General features: G+C 40.3%; 1 protein-coding gene across 1 annotated transcript; it reads right to left on the minus strand.

Annotated features, from left to right (window-relative positions):
* Positions 1-689: 689 nt before the first annotated feature.
* On the minus strand, positions 690-8508 carry LOC5506269 (TBC1 domain family member 30). Its single transcript, XM_048728439.1, has 9 exons — positions 8068-8508; positions 7576-7740; positions 6177-6238; positions 5618-5683; positions 5226-5345; positions 3633-3818; positions 2899-3242; positions 2405-2510; positions 690-2192 (listed from the first exon to the last, which is right to left on the minus strand). The coding sequence occupies exons 1-9, from the start codon at positions 8471-8473 to the stop codon at positions 957-959; spliced, it is 2691 nt and encodes an 896-aa protein (XP_048584396.1). The 5' UTR covers positions 8474-8508; the 3' UTR covers positions 690-956.
* Positions 8509-15115: the final 6607 nt, after the last annotated feature.

The raw sequence follows: 15115 nt of genomic DNA on the forward strand, positions 1-15115 counted from the left end.
TGGTTTTTGAAGATGTATTCTATGGTAACAGCGACTGGGAGTGTTAAACATGTTTTAGGTTTGGCAGATAAGACAGGGGCGTAGCCCAGGGAGCCCGCCCCCCCTATTTGGTCCAATAAAAAATCATTTGCCCCCCCCCCCCAAGAAAAAATCCTGCCTACAAGCCTTTATAAGCAAAAACTATGTATTAACATTCCACGCTTATCAACTATAGGGAAAAATGGTATAACGAAAACTATAAAAGTTTACCGCAACCAAAGGTCCCGAGGCATTCACAAATCACTCTGCCAAACAAAACACTGAGCCACATCATGTAGGAAGTCACAATTAAATATACAATATACAACACAGGCAACCACACTAGCTGTATCGCAGATACGGATACACAGCCCCGTTCTACTATTCCCATTTGTGTATATTTCCTTTTTTCTAATACCTAAATATTTTTGACATCTTACGCGCAATTTTCGCGATTGCCAAATTTTGACGGTTAATAAATATATTTTTGTAACTATTATTTAGTATAAGCTAAATAGTTTATAGCGGTTTTGAGTATTCTGTTAGCAGGGAGGTACTAGTATGGAAATCATTGAACTGTTTTCATTGGCTAACACATTAAATGCGTTAAGCATTCAGAAGATATAAAACATGTTCCGTTACAATTCAGATGTTTTAGTACTTTTTTTTTCTTAATCCGTAATCGAAATTCTTACCCCACTTGGCTTGGCTTACCCCACGACTCCATGCTGCGCAGAATACTCCAACTTGCAGTAAACCTTAACAACCTTAAATATGATTGTCACTACATAGCATTAATTTAGCTTGTTTACAACCATTTAAATTCTTTGCATTTTTGGTCACCATAAAAATACGTGAGAAAAAATTCCTTGGGTATGTGATAAGACACTATTTCAAGAAACTTCCATAAAACATTTTCTACCACTAGTATTTCACTGCTAGCTCTTCGAGTCTTCCGTCCAGAAGTTACCATTTGAGCGTAAGTCCTTCTTTCCGTGAAAAGCCTCCATTCTCTTGGCGCCCTTGTTCGACATACCATATAACATCCTACTCCTGTTTGCAGTCTTGTTTCTTTGTGGGAATGGTCTGAAATTAGTAGGGTACTTGCAGCGCTGGTCCTCCTGCATTAGCCATGACTTGGGCATGGGGTCAGATGCAGCTGGAGTCCTGCTAGCTTTAGTAATAGTACTGCCGCCACCGTGAGACACATAGTTAGCCTTAGAGTTTAGTATAGCCGGACTATTCTGGTCCAGCACCTCTACAGCAGAAGAAGAGCCTCTTAAAGTAGACTCGTTAACAGTGTCGACGATAGTCACCCGCGGTTTTTGACCCGACGGGTGGAGCGATACCGATTGATGTCCCGCGCTAACACCCTTCCGTTTAGAACCTTCTAGTTTGCAAACCTCGCCGTTAAGATCCATATGCTCAAGTTTTGGTCGAGTCCCAACAGCAGCAGGCACGGAGGCTGAACGAGCCTTCAGCTTAGCCGCGAATCGTTCCTTTTCGTCTTCCTTTTTCTCGTTGCCTTTAAAGAGTGCGTTGAGGTGAGCCATGCTCTCGCGCGTGTACGCGTTCTGTTTGGCCTTTGCCTCGTCCGTGTTCTCCACCGATTCTTCCTGACCACGGGTACCAGTTGCCTTCTTTTTAGACGCAGATACAAACAGGTGATTGATGGCGGCCGTGGAGTTCTTGCTAGTCTTGTCCGCATCTTTTATATTTTGGACGGATGCTTCCGAGAATACTACAACAGCTTGTTGTTGCATCTGGCGCATTCGGCTGTATTGCTTCTGGAGGTAGCTCATTTCTTTATTTACTTGATCCGACGGCTCGTGCCTTGGGGATGTCTTACCACTGTACGACAGTGGACTGTAAGTATCGGTGGCAAACACGCCAGGGCTCGCCTCGGCAATATCACTGGAACGTCTACTGGGCGTTTCCCCGTCTGAGCTGCTCTTTGCTGGCGAGGGTGGGGAAAATTCGGAGAAGGGCAGCAAGACACCCAAGCATCCCACGTTATCTAGGTCGGCATCATCCTCTTCTTCGTCACTCGATGCGTGGCCAAGAGAGCGAGGAGCTTTCTCCTGACTGTCGCTGAACGGATGGATGTTGTACGTATACTGCTCTCTCAGAGCAGCAAGACCCGGCAGAGGGAAGGGCGCAAGAGAGTACACTGCCTGTGAAGACAAATCCAATAAGTTATCCACCTTAAGAGAGTAGAAGCTTATTGCCTGAAAATGCCTGCCTATGTCGATTTGAGCTAACTCCATGTTGAAAGTTTGGAAGAATCCATTAAGGCTTCAGAAATAATAACTCGAGGTAGACAATGCTTTTTGATACTCGTTGATAGTGACGAGTCACGAGTCAGTACAATTGAAACGGTTGGTACCTGCATGATTGATCGGCAGTCAATGAGATTACCCACGGCGATCTCTTGTATCAACAAACCCATCTTGCCGTAAAACTCATCCGAGGTCTCCACATCTTCAAGACGCCTGAAGCATGATAAATGAGATTTGTTAGGAAAGTGACGTTACGCGTTAACAGTACCTCTTCTTTTCCTTAAGACACGAAATGCATTCTACTCCTAAGTTACATGACATCCAAAACTAGACGTCATACCAATGAGTATATAACACCATGTTTTTAAACCCGCAATGCACCAATGCTTACTGAAATACCTTCCTGATATGATCTAATGCAAAGAATATGGAAGACATGATGTATGAAACACGGTGGTTCAAAGTTCATTGAAATAAAATGAGCTTAATGGTTGCACGCTAAGTGGTGAATGGGGAGGAAAACTTCTGCTCCACCTTTCCTCCCCCACCCCTCGCGCTTGTTCCTCAGGCGTATACTACTAATAAAAAGGATAATACTCACTTGCCAAGCTTGGCCCAGATAGCGAGCGCGACTCTGAGCAACACCTCAGACCCCTCGAGCAGCACCGAGTCCCAAACGCGTAGGACGATCTCCTGCGGCAAGCACGTGGCGAAGAGCGTCAGAAACCATTGCATCGTGAACACATTGATGAGCGGTGGCTCATACACTGACGTGCCGCCGTGATGCGCGGTGGCCTGGGCCTGGAGGTTTTCTAGGTGCCGAGAGAGCCTGGGAAGCTTGAGACGCATCAGGTCTCGGCACACAGCCATGTCAACCGACAGTGCCCGAAGGTTGTTCGAGAAGTAGTTGGTGGGCAGCACGTGATCGATGACATAGATCATGACCTGAGGGAATTTACCTGTGGTTAGGGACTACCAATTTAGGGGTGAAAAGGAGCACATTGTCCACAGATATGTGTTTTTGCTGGTATTTTTTTGTTGCTTTTTTCATCTATTGTCTATTTTTGTTCGAATTCAGTCCCATGGTGTACACGCAAATAAATAAGCTTTTTTATCTGCGACGGTGAATCAGGCAGGCGCGAATTATTGACACAATCATATGGGCCACAAGAATACATAGATAGAGATCTAAACTGTTAATTGTTGTGGAGGTAGGAAAGCGAAAAGCGTTATCCAGGCTCCGCTTGAACGCCCACGTATTCTTATTGAGATGTGAGTTGTGCGCGCGGACTTTGATAGGAAGGATTTAGGTGGGTTGGGGGGAGGGGGATTTACCTTGAGTGCGTCCTCTTCGCTTCTGTCCATGACTTGTAGAATAAGCGCCGCGATCACATTGAAGCCTTGGCAGTAACCTACAGACTTGTTCCAGCGTGCATAGGCCAGTAAGACACGCTTGAGAGCGGCGCGCTCCTCAGGGGTATCATTACCACAGAACCACGCGCAACCAGTACGATGGAGGTCCTACGATACAGAGCAACAGAATCATAAGTAAACATAAGGACGTAATGTACATAGAACCTTGCGCAACTAATACGATGGAGGTCCTACGACACAGAGCGCCAGGATCATCAGTAAACACAAGGACGTAACCTACATAGAACAACGCACAACCAGTACGATGGAGGTCCTACGATACAGAGCGACAGGATCATCAGTAAACACAAGGACGTAACCTACATAGAACAACGCACAACCAGTACGATGGAGGTCCTACGATACAGAGCGACAGGATCATCAGTAATCATAAGGACGTAACGGACATAGAACCTTGCGCAACTAGTACGATGAAGGTCCTACGACACGGTTCATAAACAATGGAATACTTGCACTAAACTCTTTCATAACGATCCTCTGACAACAAATCAATATTCTATTATGATCTTCTTCCTTTAAATTCACCTATTTGATTATGGCTGGATACCTCATGTTTTTATAAAAGTATTTCACAGGATATAGTTGAAGCCAAGGAAAGTCATGGCTATGCGAAAACAGCAGTGTAATATTGGAGACAATACTGAGCTTGAGAAAATTTAGTCATTTCTATTACTGCTTGACCCATCACAGGGAAACACCTGAAGGCAATTGCATTGGACCGCAAAATCCAATAGAAAAATTACCATGATCAAAGAATGGGGCTTTTTTCTTGTTGTTTTGAAGGCATAACACCACATGAAACAAAATTCTAATGCCATCAAAATAGTGCAAAAAGGATTAAAACTCCTCCTTAATTATCAGAACATAAAAGCCCGCTTCAATATCATACAGACGTCATAACAATACGGTTCGGTGATCTTTTTTATGTAAACAACATATTTTACAATGCTTTCTCAAACTTTTCAGTGCTTCACAACAGACATGTAACCAAGTGCAAATCACTAAGACTCTTGAAACATTTAAAAACAAATTCTTTATGTTCTTTGCCGTCTTTGTATAGTATGAAGCCCTGTGTAATCAGCTAGCATTGCTTGCACCAAACTTAGCATTAAAAGTGTTTTTATTTTTTTAAAAAAAGGTCCACTTTTTGCAACTGATACAACCGCTCAACCCCCCTGGGCAAATTCTGGTAGCGCTCCTTAGAAAAGTTAGAGAATGGAAAAAAGCCAACAGAGCGAAACCAAACCTCAACTGAATTTTACCTGACAGCCCGGGTAAATTTGTATGAAATGCAGAGATCACGAATGAGTAAATTCTGAAAATCTGCCCCGCCCTATTTGGTGCACATAGGACAGAGTTTCTGTCTTGATACTGGGGATATGCATCAAACAAATTCAAACAGACTGCAATCTGGTAGAGAAAGAATGTAACTGAACTGGACCAAATCACCAACAAAACAATAATGCATAAGCCCTTTCCTTTATATAGACCCACCTTAACAATTTGTGAGCCCAGTTCATCATCATCTGGGTTACTGCGCTCATTAAAACAAAACTTCACGGTCTTTTGCCAGTCCAAATCATTCACTTTATTTTCGGCAAGACAAAGCCACAACTAAAATCATGAATACATTAGTTAATTCTTATATTTGTAATAGGTCTAGGACTTTTTCAACATTGAGTTGTTTTCTAGACTTATTACTAAAATAAACCCAAAGGTGCTTGCAATCTTTCTTGGCTTTATGTTGCTGAGTGGTGTTGGCAAAAAGCAAAGCGAAATATTTGTCAGCAACATACATTTCTTTCTGCCACCCCCCTCCCCATCCTACAGTACTACAGGATCTGATAACACTAAGGTATCAGCAGGTAATGAAATACACAACTTACCCTCTTCCTCCATTGGTACGGAACACCCTGGGGCAGGCGGGCTATGGCCTTGAAGGCATCCAGCCACTAGGAAAATAAGAAAAACAACAACAATTAAATTCAACCCAAAGCTCAGAGATAATAATTTTTTTCTAGGCACATGTTTGCAACCAGTTTTGGAATTTTAGTCGCATGGGACGTTAGGTTAATCAGTTGTACACAGTTTCTGAGATAGGCTCTGCAATGTAATTAGCAAAATCTTACACATTTTGCCACTCATTGTATTTGATTTTTTTAAAAATTTTGTTCAATATAAATTAATGCTTATTTACCAAGGATCTTATCTGTTTGCTAGTTTGCAGTTAAATAATTTTTAATTAATTTTTCTTTCACTTTGACAAATCTCGTCACAAATGTGACCATTTGGTAGCTATGAAAAAAGAAACAAAACAGCACAAAGAAATGTTAATTAAAGAAAAATTCACAATTGAGATTGCAAGACATTGAATGTTGAAATGTTGTCACCAGGAATCTAAACAAGCTTCTATGTACCATCCTTGTCAAATGGTGTGCACTATACCTGTCTAAATGATTTCTTTCCATTTTGAGGAATGTAGGAAAATCTTATTCGGGTATCAACTCCTGTAAAATAGAACATATATATCAGACATAAAGCTAGAATGCCCCAATTTTGATAGACCTGAAGGCAGGGAAGCAGAAGGATTGAAACGCCCCTTCTCTTCCCCACACGATAAACACTTGATTACCACCATATCAGTCAAAGTAACTTGTGGGAAATTCATGAGATTTCAAGCATTTTCAACTCCTGTCATAAGCTGTCGATCATTCCAGTGTATTTCTGAGACTTTATAATGTCAAGTATCACATTTTTAGCATGACTTTTGGATTTCTTCAGAACTTCCCACCCCTTCCTTTGCACTTGCTATGCAGGCTAACTTGACTAACAAAAGTTTTGCTAAGAGAATATTTTGAGCAATTGCAAATATGTTGTGATCTGTCAAGTTGTTGCTGGTGAAGACAGATCTTTTCATGAAAATCAAGCGAACTGTCAACTCAATTTGAGTTCCAAAAGAAATTGTCTACTACAATGACATGGTGAGAATAAAGCGGAACGATAATAATCAACGAAGAAAATGTGTCATACAAAACTTTTCAAATGCAATATGATAACTAATTAAAAAAAGTAGACAAATTAAGACTTTGTTTTCTTGTAGACTCCAGACATTTTAATCTTTGGGGTCTAAAAATACTTTAAACTTAATAATTAGAACAATAAATGACATCTTATTGATGTTTCTTTTAAGAAATCACTTTATTTTTAAGCATAAATTCCTGAAAGTAAAAAGATAACAAAGAAAATTATTTTTTTAGGCTAAAGGTTTGTGAATCAGCGGTAAATAATGAAGCTTTTGACTCTTGAAATGTTCCAACAGTTGACAGAGTCAGGGGACCGCTTTTAACACATTCACAAACAAAGCTTAAGTTGGCTTTGATACAGAATTGTGCACAAGGATCATCCATTTGACATTCTGAAGCCTCAATTAAACCCTTTAATTATTGTGATTGGGAATATTAGAATAAACTGAAACTAGACACAATTAATTAAAATTATAAGGGAAATCCATATCTTTTACAGTATCTATTCTTTATACTCTTATTATATCATTTAGATTGAGCAAAAGATAAATTTCTCCTTTATCGTCAGAAACCAAAAATGCAAATTAACAGCGTTACCCAATAGAGTGTAAATATGCCAATAAATGGTTTCTTATAAAACGGGTCAGTTGCTTGATAAGGATTTGATGGCTTTTAAAATGCATGTCTAATATTAATTAACTTTTGGGTTTTTTTGGAAGTATACAAAACATCTCATATTGAAACGTCTTTCGAAATGCAAGCAACCGTGAAGTAGTTTTGCTTGCTGCGAGGTTTCATTAACATTACAATCTACTACTTACTTCTTTTTTGTGAAACCGCTTGTAAAACAGCGGTCAAGATGTCAAAGTTTTTTTGGAGCTTGTAAGCGTTTTTATCCCTTCTTTTTAGCTGTTTCACGAGTTTTGCAGAGAGCATGGAAATTCTTGTTTTGAATTCTTTTGCCAACGTTCGAAGCTCGTCAACATCTAAAGAGGAAAAACATCACCAAAAAATTACAAAACCAACCAGGTTAGCTATGATATGAACAAAAACATACAAATTAATTATTGTAAATAACACTTAATTTTGTCTGAATGTACCTTTAAAAAATTGATTTTTATTTTTTTAAGTACAAAGGGTTTCAAAATCAAAACAAATGGAGTCATAGGCTGGAGGAGTTCTAAACTGAGTATTTTAAGAAAAAGATTGTGAGGCAGCCTTCCACTTCTCCTCACTCAAACAGAAGGAATATATATAGTCTACCATAGGGGTTTCGTACAGTTAGTACTTTAACTTGGAATTCGCTACTCTACCTTTGGTTTGCAGAGCATGCCGTGTCCATTTTTCACCTCGATCTTCAAGATCAAAAGATCCTCCATAAAAACTGCCTGAAGTCGTGGAGCATTCAGTAATGTTATCGCTATCTATGGAGTCTCTAGTATGATACTGGTCATATATTTCAAATAGTAATCCATCGACAATAGAGCACTTTTTGTCCGTTAAATCCCCGTTTGGGAGAGCAAAGACAGGGCGATCTTCGTATTCTGCATCTGAACTTAGCTTGCTCTCAAAAGTCGTAAAACTCCAGTCGGATTCGACGCTTTTCGGGCTTGAGGACGACCCATCTAGACTGCTTTCAGGATAAATACTATCATTTTCGGTCTTATCTAGACTTAGGGGATCCAAATTGATGCCGTGTTGTATAAAAGCGTCCGCCATTTTGACCACATCATGACGATCTCATTTCAAATTCAGAGCCGCGCGCAAATTATCATATTCGGTCCATACCCCCAGACAGATCGGCACACGCGCCACCGGCGTATAAATAGCGGGAAATTATTTGCAAGCAGTAAAAACAAAGATAAAATTACCGGCGCACCTAAGTACCATTGCTATCATAACATTTGGGAGTTTCTTTTCTTATTTTCAAGCATGTTTTAAAGAGTGATTTACGAATCTCTTTATTCTAGGACATTTTATGACATTTTTTGTTCATTTGATGTTTTGTTAAAATCTAAAGACCGTTCAATGTAGGCAATTACTAATGTAGTTTCATGTTACATCTGAAAGATCTCGTTCGATGGATCACCCCACTTTTCGCAAGTTTCAGGCAAATACAGGTTGCCGAGGAAACAGACCCCAGAGCCCGAAGCTTCCAGCGATAAATCGCCGCCACTAAAAGCTGCCTTGTTTATAAAAAAAACTGAATTATTTTTTCTGTAGTGTTTAACTGTGTGTCTATGTATCGCTTTATTTACTGCTCGCGTTTTTAAATTTTGTGGGGGTTACCGACAGGTAGGAGAGGACAGCTGCTCAAACTCAAAATCACGTAAGTTTTAGTGAGTGCGCCCAAACGAGCAAACAAACCATAGAGAGATTCGATTCGCCATTGGTTTTTTTCTGGCATGCGCGGCATTCCTTTTCGTCATTCGGAAGGAGGGATTTTCAAACAGTCGCTAAGGACGGCAAATGCATTCTTTGGTGGCAGTTTTGACACAATTCAATCGCATATCGTGTCCAGACGCATTTGATATCAGACGGAAGGCCGTTGGACGTTTTACAGATACGTAATGAAACCCTCAATGTAAAAAATAGAAAATAAAAATTACAAATTCATTAATCTTGGTATATTTGTCCACGTGCCCCCCTGCCCCTTTGCTTAAAATACAGTAATACGAATAACAATACAGTAGAACACCGATAAATATCGTATTTATGGTCTCTGAGTCGCTCATCAACAGAGCCGTGATGAAGCAAAAACCGCGCGGTATATCATCATCGACAAGTGCCAGTCTCCTGCGTACCACACTCAAACGTCACGAATACGACCTGCCCCATAAGCCGCGTAGCCAACATTTGTTGAGTGAAAGGGGCTTAGATTTCATTGCAAAACATATAAGATTTTAGCAAAACGTGTAAGATTTCAAGACGTCAGAGCGCTATTTGGCAGTCAAGCGGGGTGACTAAGGCGCATGTTCTTAGATATTTGGATGGGAATTGCTTGTGTGATGTCACGCACATGTTCTTAGATATTTGGATGGGCATTTCTTGTGTGATTTCAGGCATCTGTTCTTAGATATTTGGATGGGCACTGGTTATGTGTTGCCTTCTGTAAATAGCCAACTATAACTAAAAGTGATCAGGTGATAGGGCAGCGAAATGATCAAAACTGAAATAAAACAATGATCCTTTTTATTTAAACACCTTTAAAAAAAGGCCAATTTTGACATCTTTAATGCATTAAAAATAATAGTGTACTTTTAAGCTGGGTTCTCACTAGGACGTAAGCGCAACACGAGTGAGAATCGGTCAAACATAAGCGACAGAAAATCAAGCAGTTGCGTTCTCTTGCGCTTACATTCCAGTGAGAATCAGAAAAAAGCGTAAATTGCGCTTACGTCAAAGTGAGAACCAACCTTTAGAGGTGAGTTACACTTTCAGATTCTATAATTAGGAACTATATCATTTTTATGTGATCCAATGTTACTAAACCTAGTAAAGTGTATTAAAGGAGATAAGGTAACAAAACTTGGCTTATCTCCCAATGGCATTGAAAATAGGATGGAATTGTCTTCCTTTGGTGGGGTTGAAATAAAATCCGATGCCTTACATAACTGGTAACGGTTACGAGTTTTGGATGTACTAGCTTGTAATGCAAGACTGTTTGTAGTCTTCAGCCCCTAGACATTGCCCTAGTGTTATTACACACATGCCCCTGCATGGGGGACTGCAATCAGCTGAAGAAAGGTTGAATAAAATAATTTTTATCTCGAGGAGTCAATATACAGAGTGACACTGCACAAAGATGGGAAAAGCACAGGCTACCCATGCCCTGTCACGGTCATGGAGTTTTCATTAGGTTGAGTATTCATGATTTGGGTCTTTTACGAAGGATTTGAACATCGTCTTGTAGTTTGAGAGCTGGCCCTAGGGTGACCCCAAGCACCTTGTGGATTTCCTCCAGAGAGAGAAGCATTAGGGCCTTGCCGTCCACTTCCTGACGAAACACAAGAAATAAGCAACTTAGTATGCATGGATATACATTCAGTTCTTTCCCTACCACCACCCAATCATTCCAAATGTTGTACTTACAGCAGTTAGCTATTTTACAATTGCGGCACACATCCAAAAAAAACAACAACAAAGGGACAAAATAAAGTATTTTTTAAAAGATACAAGGAATATGAGTAAGCAATTAAAAAAATATAGCTTTACTGTACACTACACTGAGCAGTATTGAAGAGTAATCAAAAGGCCATAGACCAACAACATGAGTAATCATAAGGCCATAGACCAACAACATGAGTAAAAAAAAAGCAGGCAGGGCTGTAAGAATAATGGCCTTTGTTTCACAGCCATAAACACAAATTTATAAGAAAGAGCAAATTGGTATAGTTCTCAGATATGATTGCTGATACAATCACACAACAATAGCACTAGGAAATAATTAGGTTACCTAATCATAAAGCCATATTAAAAAAACATTACTGTACTGCAAGAATTGTGACCACACATCCACTAATTACAAGGAATAAGATCTTCAAAGTTGAACAAATAAACCTAAGTACCATCGCTATCATAACATTTGGGAGTTTCTTTTCTTATTTTCAAGCATGTTTTAAAGAGTGATTTACGAATCTCTTTATTCTAGGACATTTTATGACATTTGTTGTTCATTTGATGTTTTGTTAAAATCTAAAGGCCGTTCAATGTAGGCAATTACTAATGTAGTTTCATGTTACATCTGAAAGATCTCGTTCGATGGATCACCCCACTTTTCGCAAGTTTCAGGCAAATACAGGTTGCCGAGGAAACAGACCCCAGAGCCCGAAGCTTCCAGCGATAAATCGCCGCCACTAACAGCTGCCTTGTTTATAAAAAAAACTGAATTATTTTTTTCTGTAGTGTTTAACTGTGTGTCTATGTATCGCTTTATTTACTGCTCGCGTTTTTAAATTTTGTGGGGGTTACCGACAGGTAGGAGAGGACAGCTGCTCAAACTCAAAATCACGTAAGTTTTAGTGAGTGCGCCCAAACGAGCAAACAAACCATAGAGAGATTCGATTCGCCATTGGTTTTTTTCTGGCATGCGCGGCATTCCTTTTCGTCATTCGGAAGGAGGGATTTTCAAACAGTCGCTAAGGACGGCAAATGCATTTTTTGGTGGCAGTTTTGACACAATTCAATCGCATATCGTGTCCAGACGCATTTGATATCAGACGGAAGGCCGTTGGACGTTTTACAGATACATCATGAAACCCTCAATGTAAAAAATAGAAAATAAAAATTACAAATTCATTAATCTTGGTATATTAGTCCACGTGCCCCCCTGCCCCTTTGCTTAAAATACAGTAATGCGAATAACAATACAATAGAACACCGATAAATATCGTATTGATGGTCTCTGAGTCGCTAATCAAATTAGCAGAGCGGTGATGAAGCAAAAACCGCCAGTCTCCTGCGTACCACACTCAAACGTCACGAATACGACCTGCCCACGAGTTTTAAGCCGCGTAGCCAACATTTGTTGAGTGGAAGGGGCTTAGATTTCATTGCAAAACATGTAAGATTTAGCAAAACGTGTAAGATTTCAAGACGTCAGAGCGCTATTTGGCAGTCAAGCGGGGTGACTAAGGCGCATGTTCTTAGATATTTGGATGGGCATTGCTTGTGTGATGTCACGCATCTGTTCTTAGATATTTGGATGGGCATTGCTTGTGTGATGTCACGCATCTGTTTTTAGATATTTGGATGGGCATTGCTTGTGTGATGTCACGCATCTGTTCTTAGATATTTGGATGGGCATTGCTTGTGTGATGTCACGCATCTGTTCTTAGATATTTGGATGGGCATTGCTTGTGTGATGTCACGCATCTGTTCTTAGATATTTGGATGGGCATTGCTTGTGTGATGTCACGCATCTGTTTTTAGATATTTGGATGGGCATTGCTTGTGTGATGTCACGCATCTGTTTTTAGATATTTGGATGGGCATTGCTTGTGTGTTGTCACGCATCTGTTTTTAGATATTTGGATGGGCATTGCTTGTGTGATGTCACGCATCTGTTTTTAGATATTTGGATGGGCATTGCTTGTGTGATGTCACGCATCTGTTCTTAGATATTTGGATGGGCATTGCTTGTGTGATGTCACGCACATGTTCTTAGATATTTGGATGGGCATTGCTTGTGTGATGTCACGCATCTGTTTTTAGATATTTGGATGGGCATTGCTTGTGTGTTGTCACGCATCTGTTTTTAGATATTTGGATGGGCATTGCTTGTGTGATGTCACGCATCTGTTCTTAGATATTTGGATGAGCATTGCTTGTGTGATGTCACGCATCTGTTCTTAGATATTTGGATGGGCATTGCTTGTGTGATGTCACGCATCTGTTTTTAGATATTTGGATGGGCATTGCTTGTGTGATGTCACGCATCTGTTCTTAGATATTTGGATGGGCATTGCTTGTGTGATGTCACGCACATGTTCTTAGATATTTGGATGGGCATTGCTTGTGTGATGTCACGCACCTGTTCTTAGATATTTTGATGGCTATTGCTTGTGTGATGTCACGCATCTGTTTTTAGATATTTGGATGGGCATTGCTTGTGTGATGTCACGCACATGTTCTTAGATATTTGGATGGGCATTGCTTGTGTGATGTCACGCATCTGTTTTTAGATATTTGGATGGGTATTCCTTGTGTGATGTCACGCACCTGTTCTTAGATATTTGGATGGGCATTGCTTATGTGATGTCACGCATCTGTTCTTAGATATTTGGATGGGCATTGCTTGTGTGATGTCACGCATCTGTTTTTAGATATTTGGATGGGCATTGCTTGTGTGATGTCACGCATCTGTTCTTAGATATTTGGATGGGCATTGCTTGTGTGATGTCGCGCACATGTTCTTAGATATTTGGATGGGCATTGCTTGTGTGATGTCACGCACCTGTTCTTAGATATTTTGATGGCTATTGCTTGTGTGATGTCACGCACCTGTTCTTAGATATTTTGATGGCTATTGCTTGTGTGTTGTCGCGCACCTGTTCTTAGATATTTGGATGGGCATTGCTTGTGTGATGTCAAGCACATGTTCTTAGATATTTGAATGGGCATTGCTTGTGTGATGTCACGCACATGTTCTTAGATATTTGGATGGGCATTGCTTAAGTGATGTCACGCACCTGTTCTTAGATATTTGGATAGGCATTGCTTGTGTGATGTCACGCACATGTTCTTAGATATTTGGATGGGCATTGCTTGTGTGATGTCACGCATCTGTTCTCAGATATTTGGATGGGCATTGCTTGTGTGATGTCACGCACATGTTCTTAGATATTTGGATGGGCATTGCTTGTGTGATGTCACGCATCTGTTCTCAGATATTTGGATGGGCATTGCTTGTGTGATGTCACGCACATGTTCTTAGATATTTGGATGGGCATTGCTTGTGTGATGTCACGCACATGTTCTTAGATATTTGAATGGGCATTGCTTGTGTGATGTCACGCACATGTTCTTAGATATTTGGATGGGCATTGCTTAAGTGATGTCACGCACCTGTTCTTAGATATTTGGATAGGCATTGCTTGTGTGATGTCACGCACATGTTCTTAGATATTTGGATGGGCATTGCTTGTGTGATGTCACGCATCTGTTCTCAGATATTTGGATGGGCATTGCTTGTGTGATGTCACGCATCTGTTCTTAGATATTTTGATGGCTATTGCTTGTGTGATGTCGGGCACCTGTTCTTAGATATTTGGATGGGCATTGCTTGTGTGATGTCGCGCACCTGTTCTTAGATATTTGGATGGGCATTGCTTGTGTGATGTCACGCACATGTTCTTAGATATTTGGATGGGCATTGCTTGTGTGATGTCACGCATCTGTTCTTAGATATTTGAATGGGCATTGCTTGTGTGATGTCACGCACCTGTTCTTAAATATTTGAATGGGCATTGCTTGTGTGATGTCACGCATCTGTTCTTAGATATTTGCTTGTGTGATGTCACGCACATGTTCTTAGATATTTGGATGGCTATTGCCTGTGTGATGTCACGCACATGTTCTTAGATATTTGGATGGGCATTGCTTGTGTGATGTCAGGCATCTGTTCTTAGATATTTGGATGGGCATTGCTTGTGTGATGTCACGCACATGTTCTTAGATATTTGGATGGGCATTGCTTGTGTGATGTTACGCATCTGTTCTTAGATATTTGGATGGGCATTGCTTGTGTGATCTCAGGCATCTGTTCTTAGATATTTGAATGGGCACTGGTTATGTGTTGCCTTCTGTAAATAGCCAACTATAACTAAAAGTGATAGGGCAGCGAAATGATCAAAACTGAAA

Source organism: Nematostella vectensis, chromosome 1 (assembly GCF_932526225.1).
Source record: "Nematostella vectensis chromosome 1, jaNemVect1.1, whole genome shotgun sequence".
Lineage (NCBI taxonomy): Eukaryota > Metazoa > Cnidaria > Anthozoa > Actiniaria > Edwardsiidae > Nematostella > Nematostella vectensis.